The sequence below is a fragment of the Hyla sarda genome, chromosome 3, assembly GCF_029499605.1.
Source record: "Hyla sarda isolate aHylSar1 chromosome 3, aHylSar1.hap1, whole genome shotgun sequence".
Lineage (NCBI taxonomy): Eukaryota > Metazoa > Chordata > Amphibia > Anura > Hylidae > Hyla > Hyla sarda.
The window spans coordinates 194,111,149-194,138,797 of record NC_079191.1 but is presented as its reverse complement, the minus strand read 5'-3'; the positions used below and the strand labels follow the sequence as shown (position 1 = coordinate 194,138,797).

Here is a 27,649-nt window from a genome sequence, read left to right as displayed (position 1 = left end):
TTCTTCACATAACCTTGCTCACACATGTGCGTGTTATATTGGCTTTTTGAAATTTGAATTGTGTTTATTTCTCTTGTCTGTATTTGCACAGTAAACGGTAAAGCAGTGCTGTTATAACAGAGTGAAATACATTGGGCAGGCCTGTTCCTTATAATTGATTACTACAGAAAGCAATACTTGATAACCTTAAAGCAGTGAACGGTGTGCTGATCTTGTCAGTCAGCTACCAGCGGAGACATGAAAGCACTCACACGCGACTAATTATAATGTGACAGGTGTCAGCTTGCACTACATGAGAAATTTAAAGATCCACTTTAGTTAACAACATATAGAAAGTATTTCCAGGGACAGATTTTGTGCAGTTGTCACATCAACGTTAGTCACTTTGGGCTTTTACCAATAAATTAATTTTAACAAATCTGGACATTTTCTGCAGGTAACTCCCACCAATGTCAATGTGAGTTAAAAAGAGAAAACTAAACAGACTGCCTGTCTTTTTGTATATAGTGAAACATGTCTTTACTTTTTGCTGTATTTCTGCCATATGGCTTAGGCTAGGTCCACACTGCCATTGAGCTCTGCTAAAGAGGGCTTTGTTGCTCAACCCATTTAAAGGACGGGAGTTGAGTGGAAAAAAAAACTGCATGTCTGATCTTTTTTTCTCTGTTCAACTCCACTAAAATACTGACACTTTACAGACTTCATTCAAATCAATGGAATCTGTCGGGACTCGGTGGACCTGGCAGTGTCTGTTGTGCAATGGGTCAGTTCAGCTTCATTATTTGGTGCCGAACAGACTCTAAATGTGACGAAGCCCAATGGCAGTATAAACAAGCCCTTATTCTAAATGTAATATGCTATGTAAATAACATAATAATGCTTTCCAGGTTAATCAATACTCTTGTTGATTAATGACCCTGAACAGTTAAGTATACAGAACAGCCATTTTTCCATTGAGTTCAAGATAATTCAATATTTAAAAAAAGAGTAGTTTTTCCCCCTTTTTTGTGAATATAGCCTTAAAGTTGATCAAGTATCGCTACTATTATCAGATCATTTAGTTTAAAATTGTGTGCAATGTTAATTACGTTTTGATTTCACATGTTATAGTGTTCCAGAATATTATGACTATGGACATGGGACAAATGAAGAAAACTACAACAATTATGGTAAGATTATCACTTCATTTTGTGCATACATATAATTGTCATCACAAAGTAAATGAATAGTTGTCTACAATTAGACAACCTTTTATATAAAGCAAGTCATCTGTCCCACTGGGCAGCTAAGGAGGCCTCTGGCAATCAGATGGTTTCACATGTGGAAACTGGAACAAGGCACCGGAGAGAAAATGTAGTATTATGAAGTGTCCATGGTAAATGGATGGCCAGTTGAGATTCTTAGTTGCTTTTCCTTCTGGCAAATAGATGGTAATCCTTAATGGGGGAAATATTGTCCATAATACTGATGTACCCTGATAGGCCATAATGACAAGGAGTACAATCTAGTATTATATAGTTTATAAATGTTATGCAGTCTTGGTATAATTTTTTTTAATTTTGTGTTAGTTAATTTAGCTGTTTATCTAGTTGCACATAACTAATCATTTGGAAATTGAACTTGGTGGATTAATTCTACTTTTGTGTAACATTTTTAGATTTGAATGAATCTCTGTTTTGAGAAAGATCTGTTCTATAAAAAGATTCTAGATGTTTCTGGTGTAGTGGCAATTGCCAGCTGTGATTGTGCTTTAAAGGGAAACGGACAGCAGTGTCACCCACACTAGCCTGCAGGTAATGCTGATCACAGTGTTATTTACCTTATTTTCCTACATGGCACTGTTTCCAAGATTTCACAAAAAATCCTAATATGTAAATTAGGGTCTTTGGGGCGCTCAGGGCATTCCCTAGACACTTGCTGCACTGGAACTCCTTCCCAGTCGGTCCCTGATTCAAGCCACCAAATGCGTGCGTGTGTGCAGTGATTTTGTTTTTTTGGCAGTTCTTTTAGTGTTTTTTCTTGGCTATATTGTCACTTCAGTTTATTAACCACAAACTTACATGTTATACAAATGTAAAAATATTAAGAGCATCACATTAAAAATACCTCAAAACCATGTATTGTCAATCACTGCTGGTCAGGTGTAAAATATTCTAGTCCTTCTAATGCATTCATTGAACATGTTCTAATTTTTACCTAGGCAGGTGAAAATAATAAAGTCATGGTGTCATTGCATTGATGTTTTGCTTTTCTTGATGAACTCCAGTTTATGGGAATGTCTGGTTTCATAGCTGGCTTTGCAGTGGATAAACAAACACATATACTCATGTAGGAGACTTGTACCCAAATGCATTTTGGCATTGATAAACGATATACTATCAATACTGAATCTGGTAATGTATAAATCCTTTTACATTGACTTCATGCCCTTTCATAAAAGCTCATTAATTTATTATTTCTTATGTAATCTTATGAAAATAATTTTTCATTGAGTTTTTTGAAAGAGAAGACACTCCCAACCAATCCCCAAATAATATCAGTAACATACTGTTTAAAGTTACCTATTCTTAAAATAATAAAAAAAAAACTATTTAAAAATGTGTACAGTCAATAGATAATATCAGAAAAACTCTATACAATAAATAATCAAAAAAGTGTTATTACAAGATGACTTGGATAGACTAAGTGTCTGGGCATCCACTTGGCAAATGAGGCTCAATGTGGTTAAATTTGGATAAATGTAAAGTTATGCATCTGGGTACTAACATGCATGCATCGTACGTCTTAGGGGGGATTAAACTGGCAGGGTCACTGGTAGAGAAGGATCTGGGTGTACTTGTAGATCACAGACTACAGAATAGCATGCAATGTCAGGCTGCTGCTTCCAAAGCCAGCAGGATATTGTCATGTATAAAAAGAGGCATGGACTCAAGGGACAGGGACATAATACTCCCCCTTTATAAAGCATTGGTACGGCCTCACCTGGAATATGCTGTTCAGTTTTGGTCGCCTGTTCACAAAAGGGACACTGCGGAGTTGGAAAGGGTGCAGAGACGCGCGACTAAACTAATATGGGGCATGGAACATCTTAGCTATGAGGAGCGATTAAAGGAGTTACAATTGTTTAGTCTTGAGAAGAGACGTTTAAGGGGGATATGATAAACGTATGTAAGTATATAAATGACCCAAACAAAAAATATGGAGAAAAACTGTTCCAGGTTAAACCCCCCCAAAGGATGAGGGGGCACTCCCTCTGTCTGGAGAAGAAAAGGTTTAGTCTAAAGGGGCAACACGCCTTCTTTACCGTGAGGACTGTGAATTTATGTAATAGTCTAACTCAGGAACTGGTCACAGCAGGAACAATTAACAACTTTAAAACAGGGTTAGATACATTCCTGGAACAAAATAACATTAATGCTTATGCAGAATTATAAAACTACATCCCTTCCCCTTATCCCCTTACACCCTTCACTTCAATACCCTGGTTGGACTTGATGGACGTATGTCTTTTTTCAACCATACTAACTATGAAATACTATGTATACATCTATATGTGTTTACACAACATTGTGAAGATTAAACACTGTATAATTCATGTCCTTAAGTCAACTTATGCATGAGAGGTAAGTTCTCAGCAGGTGGTTGATCCCATGCCTGGCGACTAAACAGAACTGAAAACGTAACTGTCACAAATTTGTACCCCCATAAACAAATCACAGGGTGACAGAGTTCTTTATAATTACTATTCATGCATACCTTTTGCTGCTCTCTAGCAGCACTGATCAGCCAGAAATATGCTTTAACTTACAGCCAGCAACAGTTGGATGGTCGTGGCTATGCCGCCAGGCCTATCCCCTGTATTTCAGCACTGGGACCACTGTGTGATTGACACACAGGTCCCAGCGCATGGGCCCCTTGAGGGAGATTAATCAAAACCCAAAAAGTTGCTGAGTTGCCCATAGCAACAAATCAGATCGCTTCTTTCATTTCTGAAAAGACCTCTAAAAAAATGAAAGAAGCGATCTGATTGGTTTCTATGGGCAACTCAGCAACTTTTCCTCTGGACAGGCTTTGATAAATCTCCCCCCTTATCCTTATGTGAGGATGGTGAACATTGAACTTTATAAAAAAAAATAAAAAACAGTGCCAGTTCTCCTGTCTGCTCATAGTGGCGGCGCAGCGGGCAGCTAGTTTTCATAGTAAGCGCTCACTAGAGGCAGAGTATTACACCGTGCACTGGGCTGGGAGCGAGCGCTTTGCTATGAAAACTAGCCACCCGCAGTGCCGCACCGGTGATGTGAAGAAAGCTGTCTCTTGTCTTCCTACAGTGCTGGTGATGTGAGGAAATCTCAACGGCGCTGCAGGCCATGAGCGCTCTCTTCTGATGGCCCCAGTACACTGCAATAACAAGACACAAAGAGTGAGTTCACTCTCTGCTTCTAGCGTTATGTGGCACACCATCGGTAGAGGGCTCTCTCATGGCCCGCAGCGCCGGTGAGATTTCTTCCCATCACCAGCACTGTAGTAAGTAGTTTTTTTCTCATTACCAGTGCTGTGCTGCGGCCATTCACTTTTCATAGCAAGCGCTCGCTCCTTGTGTGGCGGCCGTGAGACATAGCCACGCCTATCCAACTGTTCCTTACTGTCATATAAAGCATATTTCTGTCTGATCAGTGCTGATAGATAGCAGCAAAAGGTATGCCTGATTAGTAATTATAAAGAACTTTGTCCCTCTGGGATTAGTTTTGGGGGTACAAATTTGTGACAGTTGCAGACCTGTCATCTGAATATACTGACTGACTGTTGTGTATGTAGAAAGATATACAACAGACTATTAAAGGGATACTCCGGCCCTAATACATCTTATCCCCTACCTAAAGGATAGAAGGGCAGAGCGAATAATTTGATCACGGAAAAATTGGAACATCTGAAGGAGTGCAGACCTCTGGTAGCTGAATAAAAGGTTCATTATTGTAAATTGCAGCGCGACATAAAAACAGCGTTTCCAGCCCGTATCGGGCTCTTCTTCAGGCAGTAATAGAACAGTGTGTGACACATATACATTTATAACAGACTTGTGTTTCACTTCCGGGTTCGGTATCGGAAGCGCCGAACCAGAACCGTAACGTACAGTACAGGTATAAAAATGGGTAAATATTAATAAAATTAAAATTAAATTAAAGAGGAGATAGTCCCTAGGCATATGGCTATACTAGGTATGATGTATATAAGTGAAAAGATCAAAGATTACCGGTGTAGTTATAAAAGACCGATGGCGCAGGCGCAGTACTATTAGTTTTTTGAACGGCTGGAGGTCAGATGTGGGGAATCGTTGTTGGCGCAGGCGCAGTGGTGTGATGCTGCAGAGATGCTGCAGAATAAACTCGTCTGATGATCCCATGCTGGTGTTACCAGTTGGTAAGTTTCATCCAATTATTTCTTTTACTTCATTCAAACTATGGGGGGATAATGTGCGGAGTGTGAACATCCAAAATACTTCAAGTTTCTTCAGCTGTTCAAAACGGTTGTTCACTGTATTTGGTATGGAGTCAATAGGCTTAATAGTGATAACGGGATCCAATCCTGGATGTGAAAGAGTGGTATGTTAAGATAGTCCGTGCAGGAGAAATTGTTTTTTCATATTGAGCCTGTGCTGGTTAAGCCTCAGATGAAGGGGTCTAGTGGTCCGACCTATGTATTGGAGTGAACAATAAATGACATAATCTGTAGTACAGTTGTGGTGATATTTGATCGGGAATGTATCTCCCGTAGTTGTAGATTTAAAAGTGGTGTGACCATGGCATATTTGGGTGCAACATAAGCATCTAGATTTAAAGCACTTGTAGCTTCCCTTCTTCTGTGGTATTCCAAAAAGTGGTCCGGAGGTGGTCTGGTTCTTGGTATGCCGTCTGACCTGGCTAGGGGCTAAAATGGTTTTTAACGATGCCGCTTTCCGATAAGTGCATCTGGGTTGTGTTGGAATATTACGAGAAAGAAATGGATCTGCACGTAGGATATGCCAGTGTCTGGCTAGTATTGACTTAATTCTGGTTGCATCTTTACTGTGGGTCATGATTAGGTTGGTGGAAAAGTTATTGTTTGTTTGTATAGTGTTATCGGATGTTTTTTTTCTTTTGGACACACTCAGATTGAGACAGAAATTTTGTACGATTGTAGACATCATTAAGTACCTGTTCTGGATAGTGTTTTTGTGGGAACTGGTCATGGAGGATGCGGGATTGTGATTTGAATTCTTCTTGGTCTGTACAATTTTTTCTAATTCTTTTATATTGACTGTATGGGATGTTTAGTAACCATGTTTTTGTGATGAGCACTGTGGAAATCCAGATAACTGTTTGTATCTACTTTCTTAACCCCTTAAGGACCCAGCCCAAATATACCTTAAGGACCCGGCCATTTTTTTAACATCTGTCCACTGTCACTTCAAGCATTAATAACTCTGGGATGCTTTTACCTTTTATTCTGATTCCGAGATTGTTTTTTCGTGACATATTCTACTTTATGTTAGCAGTAAAATTTTGTCGATACTTGTATCATTTCTTGGTGAAAAATTCCAAAATATGATGAAAAAATTTAAAATTTAGCATTTTTTTAACTTTGAAGCTCTCTGCTTATAAGGAAAATCTATATTCCAAATAAATTATATATTGATTCACATATAAAATATGTCTACTTTATGTTTGCATCATAAAGTTGACAAGTTTTTACTTTTGAAAGACATCAGAGGGCTTCAAAGTTCAGCAGCAATTTTCCAATTTTTCACAAAATTTTCTAAATTTGATTTTTTCAGGGACCAGTTCTGTTTAGAAGTGGATTTGAGGGGCCTTCTTATTAGAAATACCCCATAAATGACACCATTATAAAAACTGCACCCCTCAAAGTATTCAAAATGACATTCAAAAGGTTTGTTAACCCTTTTGGTGTTTCACAGGAATAGCCGCAAGTTGAAGGAGAAAATTCAAAATCTTCATTTTTCACACTCGCATGTTCTTGTAAACCCTGTTTTTGCATTTTTACAAGGGGTAAAAAGAGAGAAATTTTTTTAAAATGTGTAACCCAATTTCTCTCGAGTAAGGACATACCTCATATGTGTATGTCAAGTGTTCGGCGGGCGCAGTAGAGGGCTCATAAGGGAAGGAGCGACAGTGGCATTTTGATGAGTGAGTTTTTCTGAAATGGTTTTTGGGGGGCATGTCACATTTAGGAAGCCCCTATGGTGCCAGAACAGCAAAAAAAAAACACATGGCATACCATTTTGGAAACTAGACCCCTTGAGGAACGTAACAAGGAATAAAGTGAGCCTTTATACCCCACAGGGGTTTCACGACTTTTGCATATGTAAAAAAAATATATATGTTTTTCACAAAAATGTGTGTTTCCCCCCAAATTTCCCATTTTTGCAAGGGTTAATAGCAGAAAATACCCCCCAAAATTTGTAACCCCATCTCTTATGAGTATGGAGGTACCCCATAAGTTGACCTGAAGTGCACTTTGGGCGAACTACAATGCTCAGAAGAGAAGGAGTCATATTTGGCTTTTTGAGAGCAAATTTTGCTCGGGGGGCATGTTGCATTTAGGAAGCCCCTATGGTGCCAGAACAGCAAAAAAAAAACACATGGCATACCATTTTGGAAACTAGACCCCTTGAGGAACGTAACAAGGAATAAAGTGAGCCTTAATACCCCACAGGGGTTTCACGACTTTTGCATATGTAAAAAAAATATATATTTTTTTCACTAAAATGTGTGTTTCCCCCCAAATTTCACATTTTTGCAAGGGTTAATAGCAGAAAATACCACCCCAAATTTGTAACCCCATCTCTTCTGAGTATGGAGGTACCCCATAAGTTGACCTGAAGTGCACTTCGGGCGAACTACAATGCTCAGAAGAGAAGGAGTCATATTTGGCTTTTTGAGAGCAAATTTTGCTCGGGGGGCATGTTGCATTTAGGAAGCCCCTATGGTGCCAGAACAGCAAAAAAAACACATGGCATACCATTTTGGAAACTAGACCCCTTGAGGAACGTAACAAGGAATAAAGTGAGCCTTAATACCCCACAGGGGTTTCACGACTTTTGCATATGTAAAAAAAATATATATTTTTTTCACTAAAATGTGTGTTTCCCCCCAAATTTCACATTTTTGCAAGGGTTGATAGCAGAAAATACCCCCCCAAATTTGTAACCCCATCTCTTCTGAGTATGGAGGTACCCCATAAGTTGACCTGAAGTGCACTTCGGGCGAACTACAATGCTCAGAAGAGAAGGAGTCATATTTGGCTTTTTGAGAGCAAATTTTGCTCGGGGGGCATGTTGCATTTAGGAAGCCCCTATGGTGCCAGAACAGCAAAAAAAAAAACACATGGCATACCATTTTGGAAACTAGACCCCTTGAGGAACGTAACAAGGAATAAAGTGAGACTTAATACCCCACAGGGGTTTCACGACTTTTGCATATGTAAAAAAATATATATTTTTTTCACTAAAATGTGTGTTTCCCCCCAAATTTCACATTTTTGCAAGGGTTAATAGCAGAAAATACCCCCCCAAATTTGTAACCCCATCTCTTCTGAGTATGGAGGTACCCCATAAGTTGACATGAAGTGCACTTCGGGCGAACTACAATGCTCAGAAGAGAAGGAGTCATATTTGGCTTTTTGAGAGCAAATTTTGCTCGGGGGGCATGTTGCATTTAGGAAGCCCCTATGGTGCCAGAACAGCAAAAAAAAACACATGGCATACCATTTTGGAAACTAGACCCCTTGAGGAACGTAACAAGGAATAAAGTGAGCCTTAATACCTCACAGGGGTTTCACGACTTTTGCATATGTAAAAAAAATATATATTTTTTTCACTAAAATGTGTGTTTCCCCCCAAATTTCACATTTTTGCAAGGGTTAATAGCATAAAATACCCCCCAAAATTTGTAACCCCATCTCTTCTGAGTATGGAGGTACCCCATAAGTGGATGTCAAATGCACTGCAGGAGCGCTACAATGCTCAGAAGAGAAAGAGTCACATTTGCTAATTTTGCTGAAATGGGGGGGGGGGGGGGCATGTCGCATTTACTGCCAGAAAAGCAAATAAAAAAAAATTACATTTGTAAATACATTTCTTTGGAAAAAGGACATACCTCATATCTGGGCGTAAAACAGATCTCCGGGTGCACACTGGTCACGGAGGAACAGGAGGGCAGTCAGGGGCCTTGAGCTTCTGCCTATGGAGCCAGAACAGTGGGACCCCCCCCTCAAGGGGCATTATATGGGGTATGCTAATAACTAACAAGGGGTACAGTGGGACATAAAAGGATAAAACAGGTTATGTTCCCAGAATGATGACCCAGAGCATAGCCAAAACTAAAAAATATGCCCACCCCAAACCCTATGCTCTGAATCATCATTCTGGGAATGTGATGTGTATGGCCGTCCCTAACCTGTTGCCTCAAATGCGCACCCCGCTCAGGTGGAGATAGAGAGCACTGCACATTTGAGGCAACATAAAAAGTCCCCGATGATAGTGACTCAGTGACCCATGACCCAGAGAAAAAAATACCCCCAGAGGTCTTATCATTTTTTTTTTTTTTTTATGAGAGTTTTTTGGGCAATTTAGTGGTTTTATGGGGTTAAAACTTGGAATGTACTCTGGACTTGGTACATTGGGGTCAAATTATGGAAAATTTAAATGAAAAGGGAAAATTTAGTACTGCATGGAAGTGTGATACTCCCTGAAGCAGTTTTTAATGCAGAGGCCCGGATGATCAGGGCAAGTGTCACATTGATAGGTGGTGTCCTTCCGTATCCCCCTCCTGTTACACACTCTGCATTTTTTCTGGGATCGTTCCTTCTTTCCAGTGTGGGGGACCTCACCTGGAAAGTGTTGGCCTGGGACGATCCTGGCACCTATTACTCCAGTTCCTTCTGAACTCCGGCCTGCTCTTTCCCGGTCAGCAAAGATCAGGACCTTTAGGACTTCTTCTTGGAACTGAAGGTATGTCCCTGTGTTGCCAGCGTTCTGGTACAGTACAAAAGAGTTGTACATGGCAACCTGTACCAAGTAGACCGCAACTTTCTTGTACCATACACGTGTTTTCCGCATGGCGTTATATGGCTTCAGGATTTGATCAGAAAGATCAACTCCCCCCATATACCGATTGTAGTCCAGAATACAATCGGGCTTGAGGACCGTTGTTGTGGTACCTCGCACAGGGACAGGTGAGCTGCCGTTACCATGAATAGTGGTCAGCATAAGGACATCCCTCTTATCCTTATACTTGACCAGCAACAGGTTTTCATGGGTAAGGGCACGGGACTCACCCTTGGGCATAGGTGTCTGAACAAAATTTAGAGGGAGGCCTCTTTGATTCTTCCGCACGGTCCCACAAGCGGACGTCGATCTGGCGGCAAGGGATGTGAAGAGAGGGATGCTGGTATAAAAGTTGTCCACGTACACGTGGTAACCCTTATCCAGCAATGGGTACATAAGGTCCCAAACGATTTTCCCGCTAACACCCAGAGTGGGGGAACAATCTGGGGGTTCAATACGGGAATCTCGTCCCTCATACACCCTAAACTTGAGAGTGTACCCGGAGGTACTCTCACAAAGTTTATATAGCTTCACGCCATATCGAGCCCGCTTCGAGGGAATATACTGGCGGAAGATGAGTCTCCCCTTAAAACTGATGAGAGACTCATCTACAGAGAGCTCCCTAAGCGGTACATAGGCCTCCAAAAATTTGGCCCCAAAGTGATCGATGACCGGCCTCACTTTGTAAAGCCGGTCATAGGTGGGATCACTTCGGGGTGGACATGCCGCATTATCTGCATAATGCAGGCATTTCCGAATGGCCTCGAACCGCTTCCGTGCCATGGCCATACTGTACAGCGGGGTCTGGTATAGGATGTCCCCGCTCCAGTATTGCCTGACACTTGGCTTTTTGATCAGGCCCATGTGCAGCACGAGGCCCCAAAATGTCCTCATTTCTGCTGCACTGACAGCGTACCATTCATTGGACCTGGCCAAAAAAGAATCAGGGTGGTGGGCGATGAACTGCCTGGCGTACAGATTCGTCTGCTCCACCATGTGATTGACCAGGCTGTCACTGAAAAAATAACTGAAAAAGTCAAATTCAGTGAATCCAACCGTGTCAATCCGGATTCCGGAGTCGCCAACAAACTCCGGAATCCGTGGCTGATAACCCTCTGGGGGTCTCCAGACAGGTTCACCGGAAGGGAGCTCCGGTAAAATTGCCTGGGGGGTCGGACTCCTAGTACGAGCGGCATCACCACTCGCACTAGTGCCAGCCACTGGGGCACTTTCATGGGGGGTGAGTGGCCTCGCCTGGCGGCGTCTCCGCCGCCGTGCAGGGGGCTCATCATCAGTACTAGATGATGAGGAGGACGATGAAGAACACAGGAATGTTGGATCTTCATCGTCCTCACTGACAGATTCGGAGTCGGAGGCAAGAAAAGCGTATGCCTCCGCTACCGAAAATGCCCGGCGAGCCATCGCCTTTTTCTACGGTGGCGGGGGGCGGTGGTGGGGGAAAGGGGTGGGAGGGGGTGTGTGTGGGGGGTGGCGGGGATGTATGTAGTGTGTGTGCTTGGTGTATACTATATATATAACGGTGTGTGATTAGAAATCACACACCGTTATATGAACAAAAATAAACAGCTGCGGCCAAAAAAAAATGGGGGGCCAAATGCAGCGCCTTGAACCCCTAATAGGGCCCAGGTCAAGCTAAAAAATCTCAGGCAGACCCTTGGGGACCTATTAGGGGGTCAGGGGTGGGGGGATTTTTTTTTTTTACTTTTATTTTACTGTTTTACACTATTTTTTCCTACCTTTCCCTGGGGGTTTTTCTGTCCCTGCTCTATGGGGGATCGTCGGTCCTGAGGGGGCTCCAATCCTCACAGGGGGGGGTCCCTGGCACCTTCGAGCAGCTTTGCCCGCTGACTGAACTCAGCTAACGGGCAGAGCTGCAAGAAGATGCAGTTAACCCCTCCCCCGCCGGCTGCTATTGGCTGGACGATCGTCCAGCCAATAGCAGCGCTCCTGGGGGGGTGACGAAATCGCCACCTCCCCATAGATACAGTGGGTGATAGGGGGTGTATTGTACACCCCCGATCACCTTGTATCTTCGGGTCAGCGGGTCACACGTGACCCGTATGACCCGAATCGCGGCAGATCGTTTGTGTGAATTCACCAACGATCTGCCGCGATCGCCGACATGGGGGGGTCTAATGACCCCCCTGGGCATTTGCGCGGGATGCCTGCTGAACGATATCAGCAGGCATCCCGGTCCGTTCCCCGCCCGGCGCGCGGCGGGGACCTAAATTCCCACGGGCGTATGGATACGCCCTGGGTCCTTAAGTACCAGGACGTCAAGGCGTATCCATACGCCCTAGGTCCTTAAGTGGTTAAAGAATGTAGATGTGATGAATGAAGATGTATTATGAGTGATGTGAATGTCCAGAAAATCAGTACTTTCTTTGCTGGATGATAGCGTGAATTGGATGCCCCATGTATTACTGTTTAGATGTTGTAAAAAGGTTTGGATTAACTCTTCAGGTCCTTTCCATACCAGGAACAGGTCATCAATATAGCGGAAATAGACGGCTATGTGTTCCATAAAAGTGGGATCATTCCAGATGTGATGGGTCTCGAAGGCCCCCCCTAAATATATATTGGGGTAAACTGGGACGACCTTCGAGCCCATCGCTGTTCCATGTCGCTGGTGGTAGACTGTTCCGTTGTACGTGAAATAGTTGTTGTGTAGAATGAACGCTAGAGCTTTGACAAGAAATTCACGGTGGGTGGCGGAAATAGAAGAATCTTTCTGGAGGACGTCGGAGACGCATTTAATACCTAAATCATGTTGTATGTTCGAGTATAATGAGGTGATATGTGATAAGGGAATATTCAGGTATCCATGGTAACTGGAGCAGGTGTTCAATTAACTGAGTAGAGTCCCTTAAATAACTACGGAGACTGGTAACATGAGGTTGTAAAAAACGATCCAGATAGTGTGCTAGATTACTATTGATAGCGTTGGTGCAATTATCGCCTGCACCAACGCTACCAATAGAAATCTAGCACACTATCTGGATCGTTTTTTACAACCTCACGTTACCAGTCTCCGTAGTTATTTAAGGAACTCTACTCAGTTAATTGAACACCTGCTCCAGTTACCATGGAAACCTGAATATACCCTTATCACATGTGACGTCACCTCATTATATTCGAGTTATAACATGATTTAGGTATTAAATGCGTCTCCGACGTCCTCCAGAAAGATTCTTCTATTTCCGCCACCCACCGTGAATTTCTTGTCAAAGCTCTAGCGTTCATTCTACACAACAACTATTTCACGTACAACGGAACAGCCTACCACCAGCAACATGGAACAGCGATATATTTATGGGGGCCTTCGAGACCCATCACATCTGGAATGATCCCACTTTTATGGAACACATAGCCGTCTATTTACGCTATATTGATGACCTGTTCCTGGTGTGGAAAGGACCTGAAGAGTAAATACCAACCTTTTTACAACCTCTAAACAGTAATACACGCTATCATCCAGCAAAGAAAGTATTGATTTTCTGGACATTCACATCACTCATAATACATCTTTATTCATCACATCTACATTCTTTAAGAAAGTAGATACAAATAGTGATGTCGCGAACATAAAATTTTCGGTTCGCGAAGCGCGAACGCGAACTTCCGCAAAAGTTTGCGAACTGGTGAACCAGGCGAACCGCCATTGACTTCAAAAGTGATTTAAAAGTTGTTTCAAGGGTACTAACACCTGGACTGTGGCGTGCCGGAGTGGGATTCATGGCAAAACTCCCATGGAAAATTACATAGTTGATGCAGAGTCTGGTTTTAATCCATAAAGGGCATAAATCACCTAACATTGCTAAATGGTTTGGAATAACGTGCTTTAGCCCCCTTTAGGCAGCACATAGTTAGATCCCTCCTTTAGACAGCACATAGATTCCCCCATATTAGGCAGCACATAGTTAGAGCCTCCCTTTAGGCAGCACATAATTAGATCCCCCATTAGGCATCACATAGTTAGTTCCGCCCTTTAGGCAGCACATAAATGCCCCCATGTTAGGCAGCACATAGTTAGAGCCCCCCTTTAGGCAGCACATATTTAGATCCCCCCTTTAGGCAACACCTAGATTCCCCCATATTAGGCAGCACATAGTTAGAGCCCCCCTTTAGGCAGCACATAGTTAGATTCCCCCATATAAGCAGCACCTAGATTCCCCCATATTAGGTAGCACATAGTTAGAGCCCCCCTTTAGGCAGCACATAGTTAGAGCCCCTTTAGGCAGCACATAGTGGGATTTGAACCCAAGGCCCCAGCACTGCAAGTCAGCAGTGCTAACCTCTGAGCCATCATGCTACCCTTACCATACATCTAATATGCATGGTTGCTAAAATGGACAGAGATGTCAGCAGAGAGTACCAGAAAAATTAGGCATGTACACATGGCTGAAAAATAACAACAAGCGCATATCCAAGAGTCCAGAAGACTCTATAATGCAGGACGGAGAAACAGACAAAGAAATTATTTTTTTAATAAAATTTTTCATCAAATAAAGGAACAGAGTTCATCCCTCTCTGTATTTTATTTTTGAAAATTTAAGTTTAAAAATCACAAGCAACAAGCGTTCCTTGGTGTAATGGTTAGTACTCTGGAAAATTCAAGTTTAAATTATCAGAAAGTGCAGAAGACTCTATGATGCAGGACTGTGAAAATCACAGAGAAATCCTTTTCAAAATTAAATTTTTCATCAAATCAAGATGAAAGCAGCGGCGAGAAAAATTGCAGCAGCAGAAAAAGTGCAGCACCAGAGGCAAGAAAAATTAGGCATGTACACATGGCTGAAATATAAGAACAAGTGCATATCCAAGAGTCAAGAAGACTCTATAATGCAGGACGGAGAAACAGACAAAGAAATTATTTTGTCAATAAAATCTTTCATCAAATAAAGAAACAGAGTTCTTCCCTCTCCGTATTTTACTTTTGAAAATTTAAGTTAAAAAATCACATGCAGCAAGCATTCCTTTGTGTAATGGTTAGTACTCTTAAAAATTCAAGTTTAAATTATCATAAAGTCCAGAAGACTCTATAATGCAGGACGGTGAAAAACACAAAGAAATCCTTTTCAAAAGTGCACCATGGCCGTGTAGGAATGCCTGAAATGGCCACACACCTTCCTGGACTGCTTCAGGACATCCTGTAAGCCTGGGTACTTGAGTACAAAGCGTAGTACAATCAGATTACACACATGTGCCATGTACGGCACATGTGTCAACTTGCCCAACCTCAATGCCGCCAACAAATTTGTTCCGTTGTCACAAACCACCTTGCCGCTCTCCAGTTGGTGCGGAGTCAGCCACTGGTCCACCTGTGCGTTCAGGGCCAACAGGAGCGCTGGTGCGGTGTGACTCTCCGCTTTGAGGCAAGTCAACCCCAAGATGGCGTGACACTGCCTTATCCGGGATGGGGAATAGCACCTGGGGAGCTGGGGGGGTGCCGGTGATGTGGAGCAAGACGCAGCAGTGGAAGAGGACTCGGCCGAGGAGGTTATGGAAGAGGATGGAGTAGGAGGAGTAGAGGAGGTGGCAGCAGGCCTGCCTGCAAGTCGTGGTGGTGTCACCAACTCCTCTGCAGAGCCACGCATTCCATACTTGGCAGCCGTCACCAGGTTTACCCAATGCGAAGTGTAGGTGATATACCTGCCCTTACCATGCTTTGCAGACCAGGTATCAGTGGTCAGATGGACCCTTGCCCCTACACTGTGTGCCAGACATGCCATAATTTCCTTTTGCACAATGGAGTAAAGGTTGGGGATTGCCTTTTGTGCAAAATTTTGTCCGGGTACCTTCCACTGCGGTGTCCAGATGGCTACACATTTTTTAAAGGCCTCAGACTCCACCAGCTTGTATGGTAAAAGCTGGCGGGCTAGCAGTTCCGACAAGCCAGCTGTCAGACGCAGGGCTAAGGGGTGACTTTGAGACATTGTCTTCTTGCGCTCAAACATCTCCTTGACAGACACCTGAGTGTGGGCAGATGAGCAGGAACTGCTCAAGGTGAGAGACGAAGAGGCGGATGGTTGAGAGGGGGCAAGGAGGGCAGCAGTGGTTGACCTGGCTGAAGATGCTGGACCAGGAGGAGGATGGCGGCTTTGACTTTGTGTGCTGCTTGTACTGACGTGTTGATCCCATAGGCGTTTGTGATGTGACATCATGTACCTTCGCAAAGCAGTTGTGCCTAGGTGGGTGTTGGACTTCCCACGACTCAGTTTCTTCTGGCACAGGTTGCAAATGGCCTCGCTGTTGTCAGAGGCAGACACACAAAAAAAATGCCACACTGCTGAGCTCTGCGATGACGGCATTCTGGTGGTGGCAACAGCATGCGTTGATTGACATCCCATCTGGCTGACCCCGGGTGCCGATGCATGCTGTCTGACTGTGCCACTAGCTCCTTGCGACGACCTCCACCTGTTTCCAACTTGTCTCCTCCTCCTCTCTGTCTCCCCATCTGAACTTTCCCCCTCTTCTTCTCTTCTAGCGGGCACCCACGTGGCATCCACGGACACATAGTCATCATCAACACCTTCACCGCTATCTGACACCTCAAGAAAGAAAGCAGCAGCGGGTACAACATCATCATCACACCGTATGTCCATGTGTGTAATTCTGCCTGACTGAGACATATCCCTGTTAACAACTTCCTCTGGCAATACATCCTCATGTCTTCAAACTGATGTGTAAATAACTCCTCTGACGGATCAAGTAAAGCTGCTGCGGTGCTAGTGTTGGTGGTGGCGGCAGGCTGGCAAGTGGTAGCATGAGAGGTGCCCGAAGCTAAGCTAGAGGAGGAGAAGGACGGTGCGTCAAGGTTCCGAGCGGAAGCTTTAGTAGTAGATTGGGTGTCTTGTGATAGCCAGTCAACTAAGTCCTCAGAACTTTGGGGGTTCTGGGTACCTGGCCTCTGAACACTGGCCATTCTAGGGCGGGGTGGCCTGCTGGGTGGCCTGCGGGGTGGCCTTCCTCTGCCTGTCATTTTTTTGGTTACATTTGCACAACTGTCACACCTAATGTGATTTGCACTAGGGTGACACAATTTGCCCTGCAGGTAAAAAAAATGGCAACTGTGACGTGAACTGACAGTGACGACTGATTTTATTTAACAGCCAAAAAAGGTATATTTTTTTTAAATTTGCACAACTGTCACAGCTAATGTGATTTGCACTAGTGTGACAATGAGCAAAAAAGCTTGCCAGCGGAGTTCCCCTTTTAAGCAGTGGTCCCCAACCAGGGTGCCTCCAGCTGTTGCAAAGCACACAGACTGATATATTTCAGCCCTTTGAATACTGTAGTAGTTAGTTGCTTGAAGGAACTTACGTTTTATACTGGAGTACCCCTTTTAACCAGCGGTTCCTTCCCAACCAGGGTGCCTCCAGCTGTTGCAACTTGCAAGACACACGTACTGATATCTTTCAGCCCTTTGAATACTGCAGTAGTTAGTTGCTTGAAGGAACTTAAGTTTGATTCTGGAGTACCCCTTTTAACCAGCGGTTCCCTCCCAACCAGGGTGCCTCCAGTTGTTGCAAGACACACGGACTGATATATTTCAGCCCTTTGAATACTGTAGTAGTTAGTTGCTTGAAGGAACTTAAGTTTGATTCTGGAGTACCCCTTTTAACCAGCGGTTCCCTCCCAACCAGGACTGATATCTTTCAGCCCTAAAAAGGGCTTTTTTGGGTGCTGTCCTTAAAGCAGATGTTACACTAGTGCTTTAGAAGTAAACTGGACCCCCTGGACCCTAGCAGCAACCTAGCTATCGCTTTCCCTATACAGCAGGAGCAGCTTCTCTGACCCTCCACTTCCTAAGCCTGCAGCATGCCGAATGAGGGTAAAATGGCATCCGTGCAAGAGGTAGGAGGGTCTGGACGGGAGGGACTGCTGCTGATTGGCTGTAATGTGTCTGCTGACTCTGACTCACAGGGCCAAATTTTACTGCAATGTTAAAGTATAGGGGGCGGATCAAACATGATCAAACTTCACATATGTTTGCCCGGCGATGCGAACGCGACCATGCTGATTTCGCCGGGAACTGTTCGCCGGCGAACAATTCGCAACATCTCTAGATACAAACAGTTATCTGGATTTCCACAGTGCTAATCACAAAAAATGATTACTAAACATCCCATACAGTCAATATAAAAGAATTAGAAATAATTGTACAGACCAAGAAGAATTCAAATCACAATCCTGCATCCTCCAAGATCAGTTCCCACAAAAACACTATCCAGAACAGGTACTTAATGATGCCTACAATCATACAAAATTTCTGTCTCAATCTGAGTGTGTTCAAAAGAAAAAAAACATCCGATAACACTGTACAAACAAACAATAACTTTTCCACCAACCTAATCATGACCTACAGTAAAGATGCAACTAGAATTAAGTCAATACTATCCAGACACTGGCATATCCTACGTGCAGATCCTTTTCTTTCTCGTAATATTCCAACACAACCCAGATGCACTTATCAGAAAGCGGCATCGTTAAAAACCATTTTAGCACCTAACCAGGTCAGACGGCATACCAAGAACCAGACCACCTCCGGACCACTTTTTGGAATACCACAGAAGAAGGGAAGATACAAGTGCTTTAAATCTAGATGCTTATGTTGCACCCAAATATGCCATGGTCACACCACTTTTATATCTACAACTACCGGAGATACATTCCCGATCAAATACCACCACAACTGTACTACAGATTATGTCATTTATTTGATAGAATGTTCCCGTTGTTCACTCCAATACATAGGTCGGACCCCTAGACCCCTTCATCTGAGGCTTAACCAGCGCAGGCTCAATATGAAAAAACAATTTCTCCTGCACGGATTATCTAAACATACCACTCTTTCACATCCAGGATTGGATCCCGTTATCACTATTAAGTCTATGGACTCCGTACCAAAAACAGTGAACAACCGTTTTAAACAGCTGAAGAAACTTGAAGTATTTTGGATGTTCACACTCCGCACATTATCCCCCCCATGGTTTGAATGAAGTAAAAGAAATAATTGGATGAAACTTACCCACTGGTAACACCAGAATGGGATCATCAGACGAGTTTATTCTGCAGCATCTCTTTTCACACCACTGCGCCTGCGCCAACAACGATTCCCCACATCTGACCTCCAGCCGTTCAAAAAACTAATAGTACTGCGTCTGCGCCATCGGTCTTTTATAACTACACCGGTAATCTTTGATCTTTTCACTTATATACATCATACCTAGTATAGCCATATGCCTAGGGACTATCTCCTCTTTAATTTTATTAATATTTACCATTTTTATTCCTGTACTGTACGTTACTGTTCCGGTTCGGCGCTTCCGATCCCGAACCCGGAAGTGAAACACAAGTCTGTTATAAATGTATACGTGTCACACACTGTTTTATTACTGCCTGAAGAAGAGCCCGGTATGGGCTGTAAACGCTGTTTTTATGTCGCGTTGCAATTTACAATAAAGAACCTTTTATTCAGCTACCAGTGGTCTGCGCTCCTTCAGATGTTCCAATTTTTCTGTGATCGGATTATCCGCTCCGCCCTTCTATTGATGCACTTGACTCCGCTACCCAGAGCCCAGAGGAACTTGGATGCTGCGACCCCTCTCTAATCTCAAAGCTACTGTAGGTGTTATGCTCTGAGCATAACACCCCAAGGTAAGGGACCATCCTGCTGGCCCACCTATCCATTCTAAACAAGATTATACCTTGTTTTACCTGTACGAGGTGCGCACCGTTTTCTTCTTTTGTATTCTACCTAAAGGATAGGGGATAAGATGTATGATCGCAAGGGGTCTGGCCGTTGGGGACCCCCGCAATCTGTCATTGCGCACCCACCTTTGTGGGATCTCCGCAGCGCTGGAGGTTCAGAGTGTGCAGCGTAACAACCACGGGGCCGGAGTACCGTGACATCACGAATGCGCCCCCATGTGACATCACGCCACACCCCCTCAATGCAAGTCTATGGGAGGATGTCCGTCGCGCCCCTTCCCATAGACTTGCATTGAGGGGGAGGAGTCATGATGTCACAATACTCCGGCCCCATGGTCACCACGCTACACACTTGGAGCCTCCAGCACTGCGGAGAACTCACAATGGTGGGTGTGCAGTGACAGATTGCGGGGGTCCCCAGCAGCGGGACCCCAACGATCATACATCTTATCCCCTATTCTTTGTATAGGGGATAAGATGTATTAGGGCCGGAGTACCCCTTTAAGCATTGCTTTTCAAGTAAATGAGCAGGAAAAGTAAGACCATAAAGTGTTAACAATCTGACCTGATTTTAGTAACACTATCAAAGTAATCGAGACTTGAAATATTTATAATAGACTCTAGGGTGCAGCTAGCAAATTAAAAAACTTAGGAATTTGTAAGAAATCAGACACTATACTGTAAAATCCTCTAATTCATGCTAGTTGCAATCTTCAGTAATCCAGAGGCAGGCATCCTTATTGGTTTTGACCAGTCAGCCCATGAACATTTGTTGCAAGACTCTGATCTGACTTATTAAAGTACCAAGAAGTGCTTAAGAAGCCTATCTGAGAAATAAAGAGAAGTGTGAAAATAATGCAGAAAAGAAAAGAAAAAAGGGATTACATATCTCAAAGGGAACATAAATATACCAAATAAATTAAAGTAATTTAGAACAGCCTACTGGAAAGTTTTTCTGTAATAATAATATTAATAAAATTTCCTGGTAGGACAGAAATGGTTTTCTAAGCCAGGCAAACTCAGTCTCTATGGAATTACAACAATTCTTATTTATATAACTGACTTAAAGGGGTACTCCGGCGCAAAGAAAACTTACCCCTATCGAAAGGATAGGGGACACAATGTCTAATCGCGGGGGTCCCGTGACAGCCATAAACTTGCATCGAGGGGGCGGAGCGTGACGTCACAATACTCCGGCCCCGTGATCGTGAGTCATCAGACCCGGAGCGAACATAGCAGGGTGCTGCATGAAAGATCGCGGGGTCCCCAGCAGCAGGACCCCCACGATCAGACATCTATAAGATGTCTTAGCGCCAGAGTACCCATTTAATATGAAAAGGTGAGTATTAGAACATGCTCCTATTGGTGAAACTCTATGCAATCTGAATATATTTGTTTATTTTTGTATGTAACCTCGAAATTAATGTGTCTATTTTTATAAAAGCTCTAGTTTTTGAGATTGTGTACACTTTAAAATAAGCCTATATAGCTGATATGATGCCCTTACAGAGAGATGGCTAAGTTTGGCAGGTCCAATATCTATTGCTATTAGATGGTGAGATATGCAGAGCAACACTCACCAAAAAAACGGCATTGTTAGCAAAAAAAAAAAGTGGTCAGGGCAGTAGTGGAGAAATAAACAGCAAAACCTTGTGTCCTGGGTGGCAGAATCTGGCACCATATTGAAAGACTCAATTTGATATATACTCTTATGCCACCTCTCTACCATACATTCTACTGCTAGTTTAACTTTTATAAAGTGACAAGTTTACACATTTGTGCAGCAAAAAACCTAGAAGGATATATATTTATCTATGTCCTTGGTTTTAGGGGAGGAAGAATGGTCCTCATCCCGATCCAGTTTAAAGGCACCACTACAAAGAACAACTAGAGGCGGTTACAGAGAACATCCGTACGGTAGATACTGAAGGTCTTCAGCATTTGTGGCCTCCTCTTAGAGACAATAAATTGCCTTATGGCTCTGCATAAAAAAGCAACATGACAAGTAATAGTCCATTTTTATCTTGGGGATTACTGCTTGTGGTTTCCCAATGTATTTCTGTATTTGCGATAACGTGGTGTAGCATTGGCTTTAATATTTTTTTTAAACATGGACTGAAAAAAATGCAGGATCATTTTGTCTAAAATCATGAAAAGGGAAAATATTCTGTTGGTTGTTGTTCATTGTGGTGTATTAAGTTTCTGAAAGCATGAACGTGTGACAGCAATGGTAAAGTGTAGAGAGAAAAAAACACAACAATGCCAGGCCTGGGATCTCATTTGTATAGGGACGCTAAACTTTTGGAATATGATTTTTGAACATAACATAATTAAATTGTAGAGAGGATGTTTTAAACTGGCTATTTTAATACGTGTAAGAAACAAAATGTTCGGTATTAAGTTTGTAAATTTAATTTAAAATGCTGTTTTAATGGGGTTGAAAACTAATCAGCTACTGTAATGTATGTAGCTAACTGAATCTGTCAGTGTTTTAATCTGTATTTGTTTAAAACAATCACATAAAGATCAATGTGTAATCTTCTCTAAATAGGAAATCATAATTTGTCAAATATGTCTGCTAGAATTTGTCAATAAAGCTGACATTTTGTAAGAAACTAAACTTGCAATCACTTGCTTTCGACTGTAGCCTTAAATGCCTGATGTATTTCCTTTTTTTAGGAACGCCTAAAATGTTTTCCGTAAAAAATTGCAAAATGATCCCAAATTTGTTTTAAGTATCTTGTGTAATCTTTTAAAAGTTTTAATAACTCTTGCTTGTTAAATAATTTAAAAGTTAACCTTCTAAATTGTTATTTCATACGCGGTTAGAAAACACTAATGTACAAGGTGTTAATGGGAGATAAATGGCTTCTAAACGACTCTATAAGCTTCGTCTTACTAAACCAAAACTCTGACTTGTTTGCACCACTAGCATGTCTCTCGTGAGAATGTAATGGAGTTAAAAGAGGTAAGATTACCACTTACCACCATAAGACTGTCCTTATGCCAAGATCTTCAAACTCTGAATCACCCTAAACATTAAATATATTTAACTTGTAATCATTGTCTAGATTTTGGTTGTCACTCCTAGGAGTGTGTTGACTGCTTCATCTTAATAACTATTTATCTTTACTACCAATAATCATCAGTGTCACTGCCCAGATGTTGCTCTTTAACTTCAACTTCAAAAACTTTATTTGTAATTTCCAGTGCTAAATATCACGAACCTTGAAAGCAGTTTAATGGGCTGATATTTCTTTTGAGACTATCAGACTTGATGGCTGATGATTATTAAGGAAAAGTGTCGCAGGAGTCAAAGGATGACTAAACCCTAAACAGGTAACACTAATAGTAACTCTGTAATTTTCAGTATGCGAGTAAATGTTAAATATTCTCAACTATTAAGCTACTTATAGTTAAAAAAGTAAACCTATGAGAACATAACAACTAGGATTTTAGGCTCTTAAACCAATAATTAAGATTAACTAGTGACGCCAAAATTTTAAATCTCAATTAACTAAACAGAAATAAAATTAACCCTAACAGTAATGCAACACTTGCTAACATCAGCTATTTAACTTAATATATTGTGGAAACGAAAAGCATGAAATAGGGCCACCAAAATCATTTCTATTCCAGATATTTATTTTTGTTTAATCTTAAGTGCTGGCTTTTTGTCACTGTGATTGGTTTACTTTTTTGATGAGAATAACAAATAAGCTTATAAGAGATTGCATAACTGTTGGATGGTACATTGAAAATGAAGTTGCATGCTAACACTATACACTTTAGAAAATAAAGCTGTTGTTGTAGTTTACTGTTAAAACTGAGCTTAAACAATTATGTTGTATTTAGTAAATGAGTATTTTTCCATTTCAGATATTACGCTTAGCCAAGAGCTGAGGATTTAAAGTAGAGGGAAAGCTTGATACGAAGGTAAGTGTTACAGAAGTCTTCTTTTATCTCCAACATTTGTCACAGTGACTACAGTTTTCACATCTCCAAGCCGAATCTGGTCACCGTATTCAAGAATCGTGGTGTGAATACACAGTAATTCATTAGTTGCTGCTGCCCTGGCCCACCCGCTAATGATTAACAGATATGTCCCATTCACTGTGCACAGGAAGAAATCTGTCAATCATCAACGGGTTAACAGGGCAATGACAACTAATAAATAACAGCGACTCCTGTCTTGGAGCACTGCCTGCTTCTGAATGTAAGTGCTTTAAAACTATTACACACTTTGCCATGTGATAGAATGCTGAAAACAGCATGTATGTTCCTATATTATGCTGCCCTCAGCAAGGGAAGAATAAACAACCTTCAATTAAATAATGTAAAGAATAAATAACAGGTTCCCTTTAACTAGAATTTGACCAGAATTAAATGGGTTGCCTGGTATTGAAATCCCATTTTCATATACCCTTCTAGGAAATTCTGAAATAACAGAATGGTTTTCTTGTCAAGATCTTAGTAAATAGTAAAAGTGGTTACAAATAGGATCTCTCTTGCTCCAGAGGATCTATCCTTTTCTGTATTAAACCAACCTTACTAATTTTAATAGGCTATGTAATGCTTAATTTCCCCCTGAATTGGTGTGGCAGAGAAATGAAAACACTTTGGCTTCACAAGGGGAAATGTCCGCACAGAAAATCTCCATGCAGACATTTCCCTGACAGCTGAGTGCCGGTAGAACATGCCAGCGCTAGGACAGCTCGGAAATGCGCTGTCTAATAGATGGCAATGCATTTTAGTGTGGAGTTTGCTAAAAGAAAAGACATGTCTATTCTTTCTGCGGACACTGGAATTATAATTTTGGTGCCAGATGTTTCCGGCGCGGAAATTCTGCTATGTGATCAGCACAGGCAAATCCCATTGAAATCAATGGGACTCTGCTGCAGCGGAATTCCAATGCAGAATTCCGCATGGGAATTCCATCATGTGAACATAGCCTTACTGCCAGATTTACCCACAAAGCTGATTTCTGTGAGGACACATTGTGCTAACCTTATAATCAAGAGACCCTTCTTATAAGTAAGGCTAGGTTCACACAGGCTCCAAGCAGGCTCCAAGCAGCTACTGCTAAGGCAAACGACATGACAAGAACATAATTTTCCCTCTATTCAAGTCACTAGCCCACCTAAGGAAGAATTCGAGAGATAAACAAAAAACTGTCTAGTTCTTAGACAGTTCTAACTTAAACTAGATTGCACAAGATTTGGCTTAAAATGTTTATAAATCTGAACCATCTTTAAAACATCTAGTCCAATTTTTAGACCACTTTTAAAATGGCTTTTAAGACAAAAATGTGCACCATCTGTCTAATGACCTACATATAGTAAATACTATAGCAAGGGTCTATCCACTACCTCTAGGGATATAGGTTGGAACACCACCATAAACAGGGATTCTTCACTGTAAAGGAAGTTGGAAATAATCACAGTTTTTTCATTAAGAGGCCTGGATGCCTTTCATGAAGACAAAATATTACAATGAGTTTTAGATCATTAGAGCTCAGATATAATCTATCTACCATATTATAATTGTCATATTTATTGTTGGAATCTGTCAATGTAATACGTTGAAATTAGTAACTATTTCACACAGGTTTGTATTACTTTGGCTTTAGCATAATAGGTTGAACTGTATAGGCTTTTTATGTTTTCAGCTTTACAATTATACTATACATCTATGTGTGGGCCTAGAGATCAGTGGGGATTCCTGAGCTCTTTTACCATTGGTTTATTTTTGTTTTCTGATTTATGTTGACTGTTCCAGTGGGAGGGACTAAATTTACTTCTAGCAGTATATATATATATATATATATATATATATACATACATATATATATATATATATATATATATTTGTGGGGTATTATTCTAGGGGAGAATTTTAGGTGCATTTTAGTTGGGTTAAGTTTAAAGTTGGATTAGGAATTTTGTGTCAGAGTTGGAGATGAGAAGGGCAGTTTTAATCTATCCACTCCATTAATGTCATGAACTATATTAGTTACTTTGGAAAGCTTCTTAAGAAAGACTCCAAAGGCACTGCTTCTAGTCTGAGGAAAGCCAGGCTGTGCCAAGGCTGTGAGAACCACAGCCATGACAATTATATGAACCCTGTGTTTGTAGTAACAATTAGGTACACTTATGATGTTTAATGAGAGGCTATATGGTTTATGGTTTATTTTGAACTGTTTCTAACAGTGAAATTTTTTTGTTGTATGTGAAGAAGAAAGTTTGTTGTACCATCTTGACCCCAAAGTTGGCGTTCTCTTGAACTAACTGACCTCAAACTTGTTACAATATATACAATGTCAGTACAATTTCTGTTAAGTGGATTGAATAGTTGGGTGGGTTATTATAGAAAAATAAATAAAATCCATTTGTAGTGGTAGAAAACTTTCAAAAAGGCAGCCTGCAATAAAACATTAAGATAAAATACTATATGAGGCCATCACTTTGCTTTTCATTTTAATGAGAGGAGTCATAATTGGATATCCCTGCTTATTATTCTGCTTCTGAACTTTCGAGATTCCAAATGATCTTGCACATCTGTGCGAGAAAAACTTTAGACTAACAGAATTTCTAAAGTACAAAGACTAGAATTCTACTGTAATATATTGTATGTTCAAGCTTTTTATGTAGTTATTTTTTGTAGATTTGAAACACATATCAACAATTTTCTAAATAATAAATACATGTCTCTGTGTCTATAGCAATATATAAAAACTTATTTAAATATTTAACTATTTATTTGAAAATATATGGTTAATTTCACACACATTTGGGGCGCATTTATTAATTGTTTTTAAGTTTCCATCTGCTTCTTTTGCGTCAAGCTGTTTCTCATTATTCTTGGTTTGCTACCTGGCCATGTGTCTAATTATAAATGTTACTTGATTTATTTCATGTGCCTTGTGCCATGCAAAGAAAAACTTGCTAGGTTCATACCATGTATGAGCTGATTTAGCTTATGACAGAAATCTGCTCCAGAAAATGGCATAAAATATAACAAAGGGAGTTGCAATCTTGGCCTAGACAAAAATGTACCAACCTAGTCAGAAAAGAGGCTCAAACATAATAAATCTGCCCAATGTTTTTTTGAGCCAAGGCAATATGTAATCTTTTATGCTATAATTTATTGCCATGCCTGTTATGTTTTGAATAATCTCACATATTTAAAATAAATAAATACGTAAATAAAAACTGAATTCCCTGGATATTTTTGTTTTCAGTTTATCCTTTTTAAGAAGAAACTGCAGTAAGGGTCCTACAGCATAAATATTGTGCTGAATGAAGTTGGAGAGTCATCCTAACTATTCTGTTCTGATATCCGTTCATTGGTGAGTTCATTAAATAAGTATTGGAAGTTTAAGGAACACATTAGTTGGTAGCTCACATGGTCTTTTTTATGTAATAATGATGCAAATCAAAAAATATTGCAGTATCTTGTAATACCTTTTTTTATTGGACTAACAGCATTTTGTAGAGACAAGCTTTCGGGATTCCTCCCTTTATCAAGTCCAAAGCAAATCTAAGCTCACAAGTAGAAGACACAGGTTACATCTCACAAATATGCAGGGGTTAAGACAATAGATGTGGAGAATTCACACTAAGATGGGACATAAATTGTCCTGCTATAGAGACAGACTAAATAGATAAGGATGAGAAAAAAGGGGGAAGGAGCGGGGGGGGGGGGGGGGGGGTTGGGGGAGAGAGACTGATAATTAAGCAGGACAAAGTGAGATGCAAAACAGAATCCAGTACAGGTTATAAGAAATTTTGATAATGAGATAAAAAGCTCAAA

The 27,649-nt window shown here is 41.4% G+C and overlaps 1 protein-coding gene across 4 annotated transcripts in view; it reads left to right on the top strand.

Moving 5' to 3' along the window:
* Positions 1 to 27,649, top strand: part of KHDRBS2 (KH RNA binding domain containing, signal transduction associated 2) — a 495,176-nt gene that overhangs the window by 366,502 nt on the left and 101,025 nt on the right. For all 4 annotated transcript variants that reach the window (XM_056565801.1, XM_056565800.1, XM_056565799.1 and 1 more), the window contains 4 exons: positions 1,111 to 1,169; positions 21,668 to 21,842; positions 23,717 to 23,773; positions 27,078 to 27,185. In XM_056565801.1, the coding sequence (XP_056421776.1) occupies positions 1,111 to 1,169; positions 21,668 to 21,765 (157 nt within the window). In that variant the 3' untranslated portion in view covers positions 21,766 to 21,842; positions 23,717 to 23,773; positions 27,078 to 27,185. The remainder of the gene's footprint in view (positions 1 to 1,110; positions 1,170 to 21,667; positions 21,843 to 23,716; positions 23,774 to 27,077; positions 27,186 to 27,649) is intronic.